The 15,083-nt window shown below is 43.1% G+C and overlaps 1 protein-coding gene across 2 annotated transcripts; it reads right to left on the reverse strand.

The window, feature by feature from the left end:
- Nucleotides 1-2,248: 2,248 nt before the first annotated feature.
- Nucleotides 2,249-12,367, reverse strand: LOC131899270 (melanoma-associated antigen B4-like). 2 transcript variants are annotated; one of them, XM_059250692.1, is made up of 2 exons: nucleotides 12,302-12,367; nucleotides 2,249-3,649 (listed from the first exon to the last, which is right to left on the reverse strand). In XM_059250692.1, the coding sequence occupies exon 2, from the start codon at nucleotides 3,590-3,592 to the stop codon at nucleotides 2,576-2,578; it is 1,017 nt and encodes a 338-aa protein (XP_059106675.1). In that variant the 5' UTR covers nucleotides 3,593-3,649; nucleotides 12,302-12,367; the 3' UTR covers nucleotides 2,249-2,575. The 2 variants fall into 2 exon arrangements, with proteins under 2 accessions (XP_059106675.1, XP_059106674.1); XM_059250691.1 differs by lacking the exon at nucleotides 12,302-12,367 and adding an exon at nucleotides 6,057-6,120.
- Nucleotides 12,368-15,083: the final 2,716 nt, after the last annotated feature.

Genomic DNA, 15,083 nt, shown 5'->3' on the forward strand with positions numbered 1-15,083 from the left:
AAGAGTCGTCCATACTCCTGATCCCACTATTAGAGGTCCCACAAAAACATCAAGCTAACCGTCATAACATATAGCAGAGGACCTAGCACATACCTATGGAGGTCCATACTTGCTACTTTGGTCTCTGTGAACCCCTATGAGCCCTGCTTAGTTGATTCACTGGGCCATGTTCTCCTGATGTCCTCCATCCTCTTTGGATACTATAATCTTTCCTCTAATCCCCAGGGTTCCCTCAGCTCCAAGGGGAGGGGCCCAGTGGAGACCTCCAAATTAGACTCTCTCTCTGCATAATGTTTGGCTGTGGGTCTCTGTACTTGCTCCCATCTGCTGCCAGAAGCCTCTCTGATGATGACTGGACATGTCAGTGGCATGAGAAGGTACTCTGCAGGCTACAGCAAGAGAAACCTGGACATCAACCCAGCCACAAAACCCTCGACCATCTGTCCTACCTGTAAGATGTGCTGGGACAATGGTGGCTAGCTGATGTTTGGTTTAACTTGAGGCCCACACTATGATAGGGAGCCCATGCCCTAGTCTGCCTGAATGGCCAGGAAATAGGAAGCTGGACAGCCCAGGGACCTAGTTAGAACCAAACACAACTGGAAAAGAAAACAATGAAATTATTTCTAATGATATTCTGCTATACTCTGACTTGATCTGAAACCTTTGGTCTCATTTCAACAGCCTCAAATCTCAAGACACTCTCTAGGTAGAAGTGAAATTTGCCTTGCTGTCCTCGACTACCTAAGAGCTCCCAGGGTTAGGAACAGTCCAAGAAGTATGTGTGTAGGGAGCTATCAGGTTCTTGGTACAAGCTAGAAACCTAGCCTCTGCTGACCTGAGACAGAACACTTTTTTGTTGTTCTTTAAGGCCTTTCGATGTCCCAGATGGAAGTGAACGTGATTCACGGTTACCATACCCATGTCTCTCAGCATTCTTTCTGTGTTATTCCCCTCACTCACACTTGGGATCATGTTGACTCCTGGTGGGTGGGCAGTCTCAGTCTCTCTCTCTCTCTCTCTCTCTCTCTCTCTCTCTCTCTCTCTCTCTCACACACACACACACACACACACACACACACTTTCTGTTTAATTAAGCCTGTCCCTATCAATCTAAGGAGATCCTATCACTGAGAAAAACTTCCTACTACACAAAAGAGTAAGCTCAACCTGACAGTTCTCATGGCATCCCAGAGATAGAGATGAGGCTTTCTTAGATGACTTTCCTTCTGTGTTTACCTTCAGCTTCAGAATGCCGCTTTTCTGAGCATTTCTGTTCTACTTGGGTCTTACATGATCCTCATTCAGGTTTATCAGCTTATTCCTATCAGAGTCCAGCACTCCTTTCTCACCTGACATGAGACAGCTGCTCCTGGGCTCTGTTAGCCCTTGGAATTTGTGTGGGTATATGGGTGTAGGTGCTTGCGGAGGCCAGAAGAGGGCACAGGTCTCCTAGAGCTGGAGGCAGTGTGAGCAATTAAGACACATTTAGAAACATTGAAAACAAAACTGAAATAAGAGCCACACTGTGCCTCAACACAAGAGGAATGGAGTAGTGTGGTCTCTAAATCACATATCTAATCTAAACTCTCACTTACTAGCCATGTAGACATGGGAACATTTAAATTCCTAATATTCTTGCTCTCCATTGAGAAGTGATTTTGACAAGTTGTTTCTTGTATAATGGTGATATGTGTGTATAATACAACAGATCTGTGCTTGAATCTCTCTTGTACTGAATTATCAGAAAGTGCCCTTTAATAATGTGAGCATTTTAATCTAATTCATTTTTATCCATATTTTTTCTTAATGTTTTGCCTCAAAGATTCTACAAAAAGTGTTCTATGCCAGGTCATGAAAAAAAAAAAGCAAAAACAAAATCTTTTTCCCTGAAGATAACCAGCAATGAAAACAGAAAAATACTTTTTGTTGAACAAAACATCACCCCATTTCTTATTTCTTTAGGAAGTAGAGATCTTATTCTAGTCTCTCCAATAATGAGAGCTTCTCAGAGAATGTATCATTGCATATTACAGACCTGCTGCTTCTTTAACTAAACATTTCCAGTACGAGGGTAACAATTTTGCAAGAGTAGATAGATACTCAGTATATATTTGGGTAAAAGCATGAACCTTTAAAAAGAGATCTGTTTCTCTGTGATTTCATTTCTCATACGTATTTTAATACCAGAAGCAAAAGCCAATATACATCTCCGACATCACTGAAAAAAAAACAAAAGACAAGGACTAAAAGAAAACATTTATTAAAAGCCTAACACTCTTTGAATATTTCTTTCATATCTCATAGTATTTTCTTAATCTAATCCCATAGTATCCTACTGAACATCATCAAACACTTAGAACATTTCAAACTGTAAACTGTATTTCAAATCGATCCAAAAATTTTGAGCACTAACTTTGTAAACAACAGTGAAGGAACAGTCTACAGAATTTATCTGTATACATTCTAACTCCAAGTTAACAATTTGCTAAAACACCCGCAAAACTTTATCAACAACTTATTTGCAAAAAGATGAACAGACCTTTTCAATCATATAGCAGAGGCTACCTATATCTCACTTGTGAGTAGGATGGCTTAACTTGGTCTTAGTATGTCCCTTGGCCTTGCCCTTAGTGCCAGGCTTGGCTGCAGCTTCGGCTTTGGCTTTCTCTTCCCCTTCAACCAAAGCTTGCTCATAACGAGATAAGTAAACCCCAGGCATGGTTTCACTGACCTTAGCTAGAAAGTCCATCACCTTTATTTGGCTTGTTTCAGCATAGGCTCTCGGGCCCCACAGGAACTCATAGGATGGAGGATCACTGTTAGGAACCTGATGGTATTCTAGGTACTCTTCGCGAACTAGCTCTTCAGTGATGAGCTTCCTGATATCCCCAAAGATGAGGTGTAAGATCTCATCATAGACTCCTAATACATTCAGGAAGTGCCAGACATCCTCCTCTGAAGCACAGTAGTTATTTAAGTAGATCACACTTAGGAGAGGGATCAGAATGCCTCTGGTAGGAATAGACAGCTCACTGCTCCTACTTCCATCATCCTGGAAATCAAGCTTGCTGATAAGCATGTAGGATTGACCATTGGGCTGGATTTCTTTCAACTCCAGGCCAAACACCACATCCAATCGATATGTGGCTTTCTTAAGGATCTCAGGGAAGTGCTCCTTGAACCTTTTGTTGATAACTTTGAGCATCTCTCCCCTCCTCATGGGCTGCTGCACTCTGTATTTGCAGAGCATGTACTCCATCAACATTCCTGTTTTCCTTGTCAGAAGATCCATCTGTATGCTTCCAGTGGAGAGTAAAGCCCCAGAGGAACTCCCCTTTCCATCTCCTTGGCCCTGGCCACCTTTACCAGACCCTCTGGGGCCCATGCCTTTGCTGGCAATGGTGCCGGGGGCTGAGCTTTGAGACTGCTGTGGTACGCCAGCAGTAGAAGTGCTTGGCTCAGCATCTCCTGAAGCTTGATCAGCGCAAGCAGGTGACTCTCCTTTTTCTGCTGCCGTTGCTTGAGTATCCTTGAGCGCCTGGCGCCGTTTCTCACGTGCACGGGCCTTACTCTTCTGTCCCCTGGGCATGGCGGCTAGTGTCAGGGACAGCAGGAATCTTGGTAGTAGAGGAGGTAACTGATATACCTGAATCAGGAAAACAATGTACTATGAGCATTTTGAGCATGTTGAGAACACTCTGGCTTTCACCACTTCATTCCCCTTCCTTCTCTCAGACTATAATGACATCAGTGTTCTAAGAACTCACTGTATTCCTCACCTTCTGGTCACCTTAAACACACTGCTGAGGTAAAGTATGGCTCCCTCTCTCTGGTGTTTGAACACTCTCAATTCTACTCACATCTAGCACTATGCTACTGTACTGTTTCACAGAGTCCAGGAGGAAGAAAGCCTAAAGAAGACTTGAACTTGAATGGCAACACCAATTCACATGACAACATGGATGGCGAAAATCTCACAAGGCTCTACCCCTAGATGAAGCACTATAGACAATGGCTGTTAAGCGAAGGAGAATCAGTCTTCCGCAGGCATAGTCTCTCTAACTGATTTTCTGCTACCAAGTGGGCAGTCCTAAAAACATATACATGTAAGCAACACTAAATGGACTCAACAGGTTTTATTTAGATATTCATATAATACATATATGCACTTATATTATTTCTTACTTTATATTATTATTGTTATACATAACAATATATAAAAATATATGTATGCATTTATATATTGTTACATATGTAACAATAATTTGAGAAAATAGGCCACGAATTTGAGAGGTAGTGGGGGATATATGGGAGGGGTCAGAGAGAGGAGAAGGAAGGGGGAATGATACAAATACAGTGCACATAAATGAAATAAAGAGTCAAAAGTATAACTAATCACAGCACTCAGGAAGTGTAAGCAGAAGGATTTCTGTAAGTTAAAAGCCATCCTGGTCTACATTATGAGTACTAGGAAAGCCAAAGCTATATACAGAAAACTTGTCTTAAAGAAATAGAAAAAGACAAACAGGCAAGACGCACACTGACAGAAAACACACACAGATGTGAGGAAGATGCTGAAACTCACAGCACTAACCTTTGCCCTCTTGGGCTGAAAATGCCCTGGGAACACTGACTGTGGCTAGTCAGGACTACATGTCCAGGTCACACTATAGCGCCTCGACTTTCAGAGGCCCCATTAGTTTTGGAAGTGATTCCCTCACCTTCGTGTATCTTCACTGATGTTAGGTATTGGATACCAAGGCTAAAGTGGCCTATACAAGACCAAGGCTGTTCCTTCTCAGAGAACACTTCTGAGAGGAGCAGAGAGGACTCTCACTTTACCAGCTCCGAATTGGGCAGCATTTTAAATATCCCTATGCTGTGCGCGAGGTTTCAGGTTGCATTCAACCAGGATGCTAGCTAGTATCCTGCTCAAACACTTTAAACTGACACTTTTTCTTTGTCTGCATTCATTTTACTAAGTTATGGGAACTGCTGTAAAATTCTTATGTATACCTCGTACACTTCATACTTTGCCCACTTCCCTCACCCACTGCTGTATTTCCTCATTCTTTTTCTCCTCACCCCACTTAATTTCCCATTATCCCCTTCCCCCCTCTCTCTTTTGAGACATTTTCTCTGTGTAACAGTCCTGGCTGTCTTGGAACTTGCTCTGTAGACCTGGCTGGCCTTGAACTCACAGAGACCTCCCTGCCTCTGCCTCCTGAGTGCTGGGACTAAAGGTGAGCACCACCACGGCCTAGTTTATCCTCTTATTTCTAACGGTAGGTGAGTTTTGGAAGGAGGCTTTAACTCTTTCACGTATTTACTCATATTTAATAACATCTGCTTTTGCTGTCTTTGCAACTTTACCTAGGGCTCACGAATGCTAAACAAACACTGAGCTACTTTTCCAGCCTCTATCCCATTTATTTTATTTATTTATATTATTATTATTTTGATAGACACTGTGCTGGTCCCTTTTTTTTTTTTTTAAGGACAGGGTTTCTCTGTGTAGCCCTGGCTGTCCTGGATCCCGCTCTGTAGCCCAGGCTGGCCTCGAACTCACAGAGATCAGCCTGCCTCTGCCTCCCGAGTGCTGGGACTAAAGGGGTGCGCCACCACCGCTGAGCCTTTTTTTTTTTTAAAAGATGGCACTCAAACCTCGCGATATTGCTGGTCTTTGGTTCCCATTCTCGCGATATCGCTTGCCTTTGGTTCCCGTTCTCGCGCTAGGTGTTGGGCGTGGCTAACTGCCAGCCAAGTGCGGCCTTTTTTTCTTTTTAAACACTTTTTTAAAAAAGTTAACTTTCTATTTCTCTTTTAAAGCTTAATTCTGCCTTCCTAGGAATGAAGTTGGGTCCTCAACTTTCCTTATGCTCTAGGCCCGAAGGCACACTAGAGTCCAGGGTTACTCGACGGACGGTTCCGAGAGGACACACATTTAGTTAGAGGGTCTCGTATTACTTCAGACCCCAAACTTTGCCTTCTGGTTTAGGACTCTGTGGTAAGGGCCTTGCAGTATGTTCTCGGTGTCTACTCAGGGTCCTTACCTTGTCTGTGGACCTCTTTTAGAAGGATTCTGATGGCCAACCGACGCGTACGTCCGTGCCGCGCGCGCGCACACTGAGACGACTCCTCCTTCCACAGGAAGAAAGAATAAACTACATCCGGGGTGGAGACAAGGCCTTAAGATTGACAGCAGGGCCGGGATGCTAATAGAATCCCAATGCTATGGGCCCAGTACTGTGAAAACTCTAGAATTCCTCACCGTACTCGTACTCGTGTAAACCTTCATAGCCTACCTAATTCCAACACCTTCCTCAGTCCACTGCACACAGTGGAAGCCTCTCAAGAATGACAGTACCACACACCCTGCCCACCCTGCCATGCGCCTATCACTCACTCTTACACCCCACCACCTCCTCATTTTGTATACCACATCCCTGTGTTGCATGCAGGCCCCCCACCCGCACACACTCACAAGACACCTTGGAAGTGGCATTGGATCTTCTAATGTCACTATCTTTTCAAGAATGGCCTCCTAAAGCCAAATGATTCTTCCTTGTACTGCCCCAAGTCCCACAGGCATCATAGGAAGCTCCACCTTTCTGAGTCCCAGGGTAGGTGATCTGGGCAAACCTCACATGGTGCTCACAGTTTGATTTCTCAGGCTTGACAGGAGGGCCAGGACACTATAAGCCTCCGTTTGGGGGCAATTCCTCTCCTTCTCATAGGTCTCTCCTTTTGAATTAGAACTTTCCCTAACATAACTGGGTTTTCACCCATTACAGTCCCTTATGCTTGTTGCTGTTACCTTTCAGACAGAACCGAGCACAATCCAACCTCTTTGTTGGCTGTTACCTTTCAGACAGAACCGAGCACAATCCAACCTCTTTGCTGGCTTAACAGAGTGGCTTCTCGGGTCCTGAGATTCCTGCTTCCACTGATCTGAGCCCAAGGTCTCCATCTGTTACAAACATACCCTCACCTTCCTCAGTCCAACTGTTTTGTTAGCATCGTTTGGGGTCCTCACAAGAAACATGCGTTTGATTTTTTTTTTAGGTGCTGTTCTATTCAGGACTCATTATTTAGTGAGTACTGACTGCTCTTTTCACGTTCACTCCAGGTAGGACCAGGCCTCCTGATTCTAAAGGGTCAAGATCACTTTATTATTATTGATTTTGCAGTTTGTACTGGATATCCCTTAACAGAACAGATTTTTGTGTGCTCTTACCACACAAAAAAAATCACATAAAAAAGTAAGAAAATGCATACCTTAAGTGGTTGACCCATATGAATCATTTATTATCTATACATGTATCAAAAATATGATTACATATACCTTAAATTCACAAATTATAAGTCATATTCTTTTTATGTTTTGATTGTGTATGTCTGTAGTATGTGTGAGTGCATGATGTGTGTGTGTGTGCATCTATGTGCCATGTACACACATAGGAGTCAGAAGACATCTTTGTAGGTCAGTTCTCCCCTTCCACGTTTTCAGTGTCTCTGCTGCTGGAACTCAGGTTACTAGGCTTGGAAGGCAAGAGTGTGTGTCTCAAAAGTACTATTTTTTAAATGTTTTTACTAAATTTTTAGTAAACATTTTTAAATATAAATAAAATATATTTATTAAATACAAATAAAAATTTTTACTAAATATTTACTTAGTGCATGCACAGTAGGGGGCTTCTGGAGGTCAGGGTATAATCAATAACAGCTGCGACACACCCCCATATGAATTCTAGGGATCCAACTCTGATCATCATGCTTGGAAGTAGGTGCCCCCACCTGCTGAGTGATCTCAACCCACCCACATGATATAATATATTTATTCACAGAATGTTTTTCCTTTTTGGCTACAAAAAATATCCAAAGATTCTCAGTTTGTGTATGTAAATAATAACATTATGTTGTAAATGGAAAATAGTCAAAACATGTTCCATAATTGTAAAAATCACAAGAAATTCAGTAATTAATTCTGAATTAATTCTATTTTAATTACTAAATCAGTAAATAATTCTATATAAGTTGACTATATTTTAAAGAGAAAACTTCTAGTTATCTCAGTAAAATAAGAATAAAAAGTTTAGCATGTTATTTTCTTATTCAAATTAGCTCCTCATTACTTAGAAAGTTAACATCTGGCAATCACAGTAAAGTGTCTTCCTCAGCCCTCAGCTGATGTAGGAGTAATATCAGTTCCATGCAGCCATGGCAGTCACGGTGGCCACTGTGGCTCAGGAACTCTCTTCTGCAAGTTTTAAAGTCACAGATCTTGAAGGAGAACTGTCTTAGTTAAGATTATTATTGCTGTGATGAAACACCGTGACCAAAAGCAATGTGGGGAGGAAAGGGATTATTACCATCACAGTTCCATATCACAGTTCATTATCAAAGGAAGTCAGGACAGGAACTCAAACAGGGCAGGAACCTGGAGGCAAGAGCTCATGCAGAAGCCATGGAGGGGTGCTGTTTACCAGCTTGCTCCTCAGGGCTTGCTCAGCCTGCATTCTTATAGAAGCCAGAACCACCAGCCCAGGAATGGCACCACCCACAATGGGCTGGGCTGTCCCCTATCAATCACTAATTAAGAAAACGCCTTCCAGCCAGATCTTTTTCCCCCCTTTTATTTTATTTTTTTTAAAGATTTATTTATTAATTATGTATACAGTGAGTGTTCAGCCTGCAGGCCAGAAGAGGGCACCAGATCTCATTGTAGATGGTTGTGAGCCACCATGTGGCTGCTGGGAATTGAACTCAGGACCTTTAGAAGAACAGCTAGTGCTCTTAACCTCTGAGCCATCTCTCCAGCCCTTTCCCCCCTTTTTATCTATAAATCTTCACTTGCAAGTGTTAGTTGCAAAGAGACATTGGTCTGGTTTGAGGTCTCTAGTTTCTTTTACACTATTGATGCTGGACCCTCACTAGGACTCTTCTTGGTTGTCCTGTTGTTGCCCTATGTTGTGAAGACCCTGTAGCTTTGGGTCTGCAGTACCAGTCCCTTCACATGCTCCAGCAGATCACAGATGGAATGGATGGTGGGGTGGGCCAACACATAACCCTGGTTCTGGGCCTGGGTAGTTGCAGGGTTGGTCAGCATGCCAGCTCTCTCTTGTCCTCACCAACAAGGGTGAGCTCTGCTGCATTGCTTTGGAGAGTTTATACCTTGCAGCAATGAACAAGGGGTGGGACCAGTTCTCATGCTTTCATATTCTCAGGGTCAGATCTCCTACACCTACACCTTCAGGGTCAGCTCTACTGTGTTGCCCAGACCTGGTGCAGGGGCCACTCTCCTGAGTGCTGCAGCTGATAAGGGACAGTGCCAGCTCTCTTGTTCTTATAACCTCAGGGCTAGCTCTCACACCCGCTTCAGGTGTTGATGGGCAGGGGTGGGAGGCATCTCTCCCCAACCCATGCTGCCACATGACAGATGGGTAATAGGGACAGTTCTCCCATAGAACATCAGGGCTGGCTCACCCACACCTCTGCCAGGGGGGTTGGCTCTATTGTGCTGCTCAGGCGAGGTGCATGGCCTGCTCTCCTGAGTGTTGCAGCTTGTGGTGGGCAGGGGCAGCTCTCCTGCCTTTCTGACCTCAGATATTGATGGGCAGCAGGGTGTGTGTGTGTGTGTGTGTGTGTGTGTGTGTGTGTGTGTGTGTGTGTTGGGTGGGTGGGTGTTAATATCTCCCCTGCCTATGCTGCCACATGAAAGATGAGTAATGAGGACAACTCTCCCATGCTCACAACTTTCCAGCCAAATCTTATGGAGGCATTTTCTCAATTCAAGTTCCTTCCTTTCAGATAACTCTAGCTTTGCGTCAAATCAACATAAAACTAGCCAGCATAAGAACCTATTACACATGCCACTTTACCAAACCAGTATAATCCCCAGCTATATTCTAAATAGTTACCTTTGTACCCGCATATAAATGTAGTCCTCACCCCACATCAAGAAAACTTCTATTTGCCACAGAAGACCATTACAGAAAACCACAACCAATTAAAATACAGAGGTATAGAGCCCAGTCCCAGTGGATACATCTACAACATAAGGCTCACAGATAATTGTGGATAAGGGGGAAAGAATTAGTGAAATAAGAGGCCATGAATTAGAAAGAGAGCAAGGAGGGGTATATGAGAGGGTTTGGAAGGAGAAAAGGGAAGCAGGAAAAAGTGTAATTATATTATAATCTCAAAAACTGTATCTATAGAGTGACACCCTCTCAAGTCCAAAGCACCAAATTAAAGAAAAAATATATACATAATGTGTATGGCTCAGTACTTGTGTTTCTTATGCTATTTCTTTGGCTTTTTTTCCCTCCTGTTTGTTTTGTCCTACACTGGTTTGTTTTTATTTTCTCTTATTTTATTATTAGATGCCTGTTTGTTTTCTAATTAGAGAGACAAAGAAAGAGTAGATTTGGGTGGGTCGGGAAGTATAGAGGGTCTAGGAAGAATTGGTAGAGGGGGAAATAAGTAAGATCTAGCAGGAACTCTAACTTATATTTTCAGTTTTCTTCAGCCTGGTTTAGTAGATTTCATTTCAAATACTAATTGTAAAATGAAACAGATGTCTTAGATGTTTTTTATCACCTGATATTTTGATGCTCTCTGTGTGTGTGTGCATTTTGTTAGCCAGAAGATTTGGTTCGCAACTGTAATCGCTGCACCCAGCAGAGTTATGCCTCAAGTGAGGCATAAGGATTGCCAAGACTCTGAGACTGACCTCAGCTACATGGTGAATTACAGGGCAGCCTGGGCTATAGTTTAACGTCCGTTGTCAAAAAACAAACAAATAATATTCTGTAACACAAATTTTGATGGTTTTATATGCATTATTTTTAGTATGTAAGTCTTATCTATTATGACACATTAGCAAAACTGAAAAGAAGATTGAGTTAAGGGGTATTTGGCAAGTCTCAGACTGAGAATAGTAGAAAATTGAGGCATTAGATTATTTCACAATATGGATGATATCTCAGGGTAGTCACTTAACCAGTGGCAAACTGTGTAAGTTATTACACTCTGAACTTCAGATTCCAAATCTATGAAATAATTTTGGTAAGTTATTCTCTACAACCTGTAGAAGGTGTGTGATGAAATAAAGTAATTGGCACAGTAACTGGCATATGCTAGACCTTTTTGGTGGCTGTGTTTTCAAGTCCAAGATTGTTTTTTTCTCCCCTAGATCTGCTATTAAGATGATATAAGGAGCCTCATCGGGAAGCCAGGGCACTTTTCTGTTCCTACCGTCATTTCTCCTTTTCTCTCCCCCACAGTGTGTGTGTAGTGGTTTGAATAAGAATGGCCCCTAGAGGCTCATGTATTTGAATGCTTGGTCATTAGGGAGTGGCACTATTAGGAGGTGTGGTCTTGTTGGGGGAAATGTGTCACCGGGTGAGTTTTGGTGTTTCAAATGCTCAAGCCAGGTCCAGTGTCTGTCTCTTCCTGCTGCCTGCCAATCCAGATATAGAAATCTCAGCTACTTTTCCAGCACCATGTCTGTCTGAATGCTGCCATGACCCCTGCCATAACAACACTGGACTAAACTTCTGAACCTGTAAGAAAGCCCTAGTGAAATACTTTGCTTTATAATAGTTGTAGTGGTTACTGTGTTTCATCACAGCAATAATGATCCTAACTAAGAGAGTGTGAGAATGTGTGTGTGTGCATACGTGCGCATGTGTGTGTTTTCATGGATTTGCACCTTAGGAAACTTCACCCACTGGTTTCTATGGATTTTCCTGTTTCCATCTCTCATCCACTGGTAGAAGTGTTGTGATTACACACATACTTGTATCCAGATTTACATGGGTTCTGGGAATATTAATTCAGGTCCTTAGGCTTTAATGGAAAGTGCTTTACCTAGGGAATATCTCTCCAACCTATTGCTTATATTTCATTTTTTCATGTTTTTGGACTTAATTCCCTAATTTCCCAGGGATGAAGTTACGTCCCACCCCCAGGTTTGCTTGCAGACATTGCCTGGGACTTTCTAGAATGTGGTACCTGGGCTGCTTGGTATGGATACACATTTAGTTGTAATTCTAATCATTATCACTGAGGACTCAAAGTTTTAATTTAGTTGTGGTCTGTGATGCTGGTATCTTAAGAACCAGGGCTCCTTTTTAAAGAAAAATGTCCCCCCTCTTCTCTGTGAGATAGCAAACTAAATTGTAGCCCATACTTTCCCAGAGTAAGCCTGTCAACCTACAAGGGGAACTAAGTGTGGTCCATGGGGATATCTGTAGTTATTATGTGCTCTTTGGTACACATTCAGGGTCCTTACCTTGACCGCAGACCTCCGGCCGAACTTGCCAGCAGCTGGTCCAGAGCAGCAAATGCGGCTTTTGTGCCACGGGCACTAAGACCCAGTTCCTCCCCTCCTCACAGGAAGCAAGGATAAACCACATCCGGTGAGGGGCAGGCTCTGAAGATTGACAGCAGGGCTGGGTTGCTATGGAACCCCACTGCTGTGGAGGCAGTTTACAGGAGAGTCTGATTTCCTCACTGTGCTTCCCTAAGACACCTAGCCTTCCCTGCCCCCCCCCCCCACTTTCCTCGTCTAGTGCACACAGAGCTTAATTCTCAGCCTCTGAAGTCCCCGCTTAACTCATGCTCCATCCACTAGCCATACTTCCATCCCCTCCACACACTACCTGACCCCGCCTCCTTCCCCTTTGCATGCCCTGCCCCAGGCAGTGTGCAAATCTTCTTCTGTTTAGATCTTAATTCTCAGCTTTCAGGTACACTTCTCTGTTTTCCTATAATTCTGCTCCCCCCACCCCAGGGAGGGGGCAATGTGGGGGGGGGATGGGGGAATAAAAGTTACCAGGTCACAACTTCTGTCTAGTATGTCCCAACTAGGAACAGTGAATCTTGAGCTCCTGTATGCACCCGAGTCTGTCAGCTGCACACACAGCCCTCCCTGCCTCAGTAACATACATTCATATATTTATATTATATTTACAATAAATGTGTGTATATATGCATATATTATTTTATTTTTTTCCATTTTGCATACCAACCACAGTTCCCCCTTTCTTCCCTCCTCCTGCTCCCCTCTTACCTCCCCTCACCCCACCCCACCCCCATCCACTCCTCAGAGAGGGTAAGGCTTCCCATGGGGAGTCAACAAGGTCAGGCACATCAAGTTGAGGCAGGCCCAAGCCCCTCCCCACTGCATCAAGACTGAACAAGGTATCCCACCATAGGGAGTGTGCTCCAAAAGGCCAGTTCAGGCACCAGGGATACATCCAAGTCCCACTGTCAGGGGCCTCACAAGCAGACCAAGCCGTGCGACTCTCACCCACATTTAGAGGGCCTGGTTCAGTGTCCTGCAGGTTCCCCAGCTGTCCATCCAGAGTCCATGAGCTTCCCCTAGCTCAGGTCAGCTGTCTCTGTGGGTTTCCCCATTAGCCCTTGAAGTGGAAGTCTAGATTTACTGCAGAGGTTGACAGCTGTATCCTGGACTCCAGAGTGCTGCATCCCACTCTTTCCCAGAACCAAGAAATACCTCAGGTTAAGGTCCAGTCAACTTGTGGGGCAAGAATTCACAAAAAAAGCCTCTTGTCTGTGGCCTTGCAGTCTTGACTCAGGCTTGAGGTATACATGGCCAGAATCTCCACCCTGCCTGGGCCAGACACCTTAACCCATTGACTAAGTTTTTGTTGCAGGCTCTCTGCAGCAAACTCCGTAGGGTTCGGGGCTCCAAAAACCGCAGGGGTTAGCCACTTTTGCACACTGCCCCCATGCAGATGGCTGGATCTTTCACTTCTTTCCTCTCTTGGTGAGTTCTGGCTTTCTGTGGGCCACCTCCTCAGGCTGCTGCAGATTTGGTGAGCCAACTGGGATTTCTCAAAGGGAGGAATTAGTTAAAAGAAAATTGTTTCCAACATTAAAAAATGGGAAACATTTTTACATTGGGAGGCATTTGGTCTCTGTTTGACTATACATTAAACAATCTGAAAATGGAACAATTAAATGAGAAGATAATTAATGTTGATGGGATAAATGTAATGTCAATTATAAATATTATTTGATCATTTTTGTTTTATAATTTAAAAAGTTGATTAATATGAGTGCCAAGATAAAAGTTTTAGAAAAACTTATTAAAGCAGATCATAGTGATATTCAGACTCAGACAGAATAATTTAAAGGAGAACCAAGCTCAACATTGCATTGTAAGGTTACAGAGAAATAGCCTAAGGCTTTCAAAAAGCTAACCTTAATCTATCCACTAACCTTACAGGAACTACCCAGTGATAGATATCCTCAAGGCTGTATATGAGCTGATTGGACTCCTGTGCAAATATTAGATTGGAGGAGATTCAAAGAAACAATAGTCTCATATGACATCCACTCATCTTTTGTGAAGCAGATGTTAAATTTGTGGTCAACTTGAAATAGAATTATCCCTCAAGACTGGAGAGATTTGATTACAGCCCTCTTAGAGGTTGGTCCACAATTACAATGGAGGACCTGGTGGAAGGATGAAGCTAAGACCATTGAACAATGAAGCAGAGTTAGAGGCATGGAAATTTCCCAAGATCAACTTCTTGGAGAAGGCAATTATGCTGACATACAAAGACAATTTTTATATGATGACCACACCCTGGCTTTATGCTGAATGGCATCCCTCAATGCTTGGGACAGAATTGAAGAAGTAGGAAAGAAAATTGAGTCATTTACGAAAGTTATATAGTGTCCAAAAAAACCTTCACTGATTTCTTATGAAGACTGACTTCAGCAGTAAATAGAATGATACCAAATTAAGAAGCTAGACAGATAATAATTGAATCTCTGGCTTTTGAAAATGCCAGTGCACAATGCAAAAGGGTAATTAGGCCATTAAAGGCAAGATCAGCACCCTTGGAGGAATGGATCCAAGATACAATAAATATTGAATCTCATGATCATGATGATGCTTGGATAGGAGAGGTGATTTCCAGAGGTTTAAAGAAAAATTGTAATGTCAAATGTTTTAATCATGGTAAACAAGGTCACCTAAGAAGGGACTCTAAACAGGGCACCCCACAACAATGATTCTATCAGGATGGTGATAGCACCAT

This window comes from Peromyscus eremicus, chromosome X (assembly GCF_949786415.1).
Source record: "Peromyscus eremicus chromosome X, PerEre_H2_v1, whole genome shotgun sequence".
NCBI lineage: Eukaryota > Metazoa > Chordata > Mammalia > Rodentia > Cricetidae > Peromyscus > Peromyscus eremicus.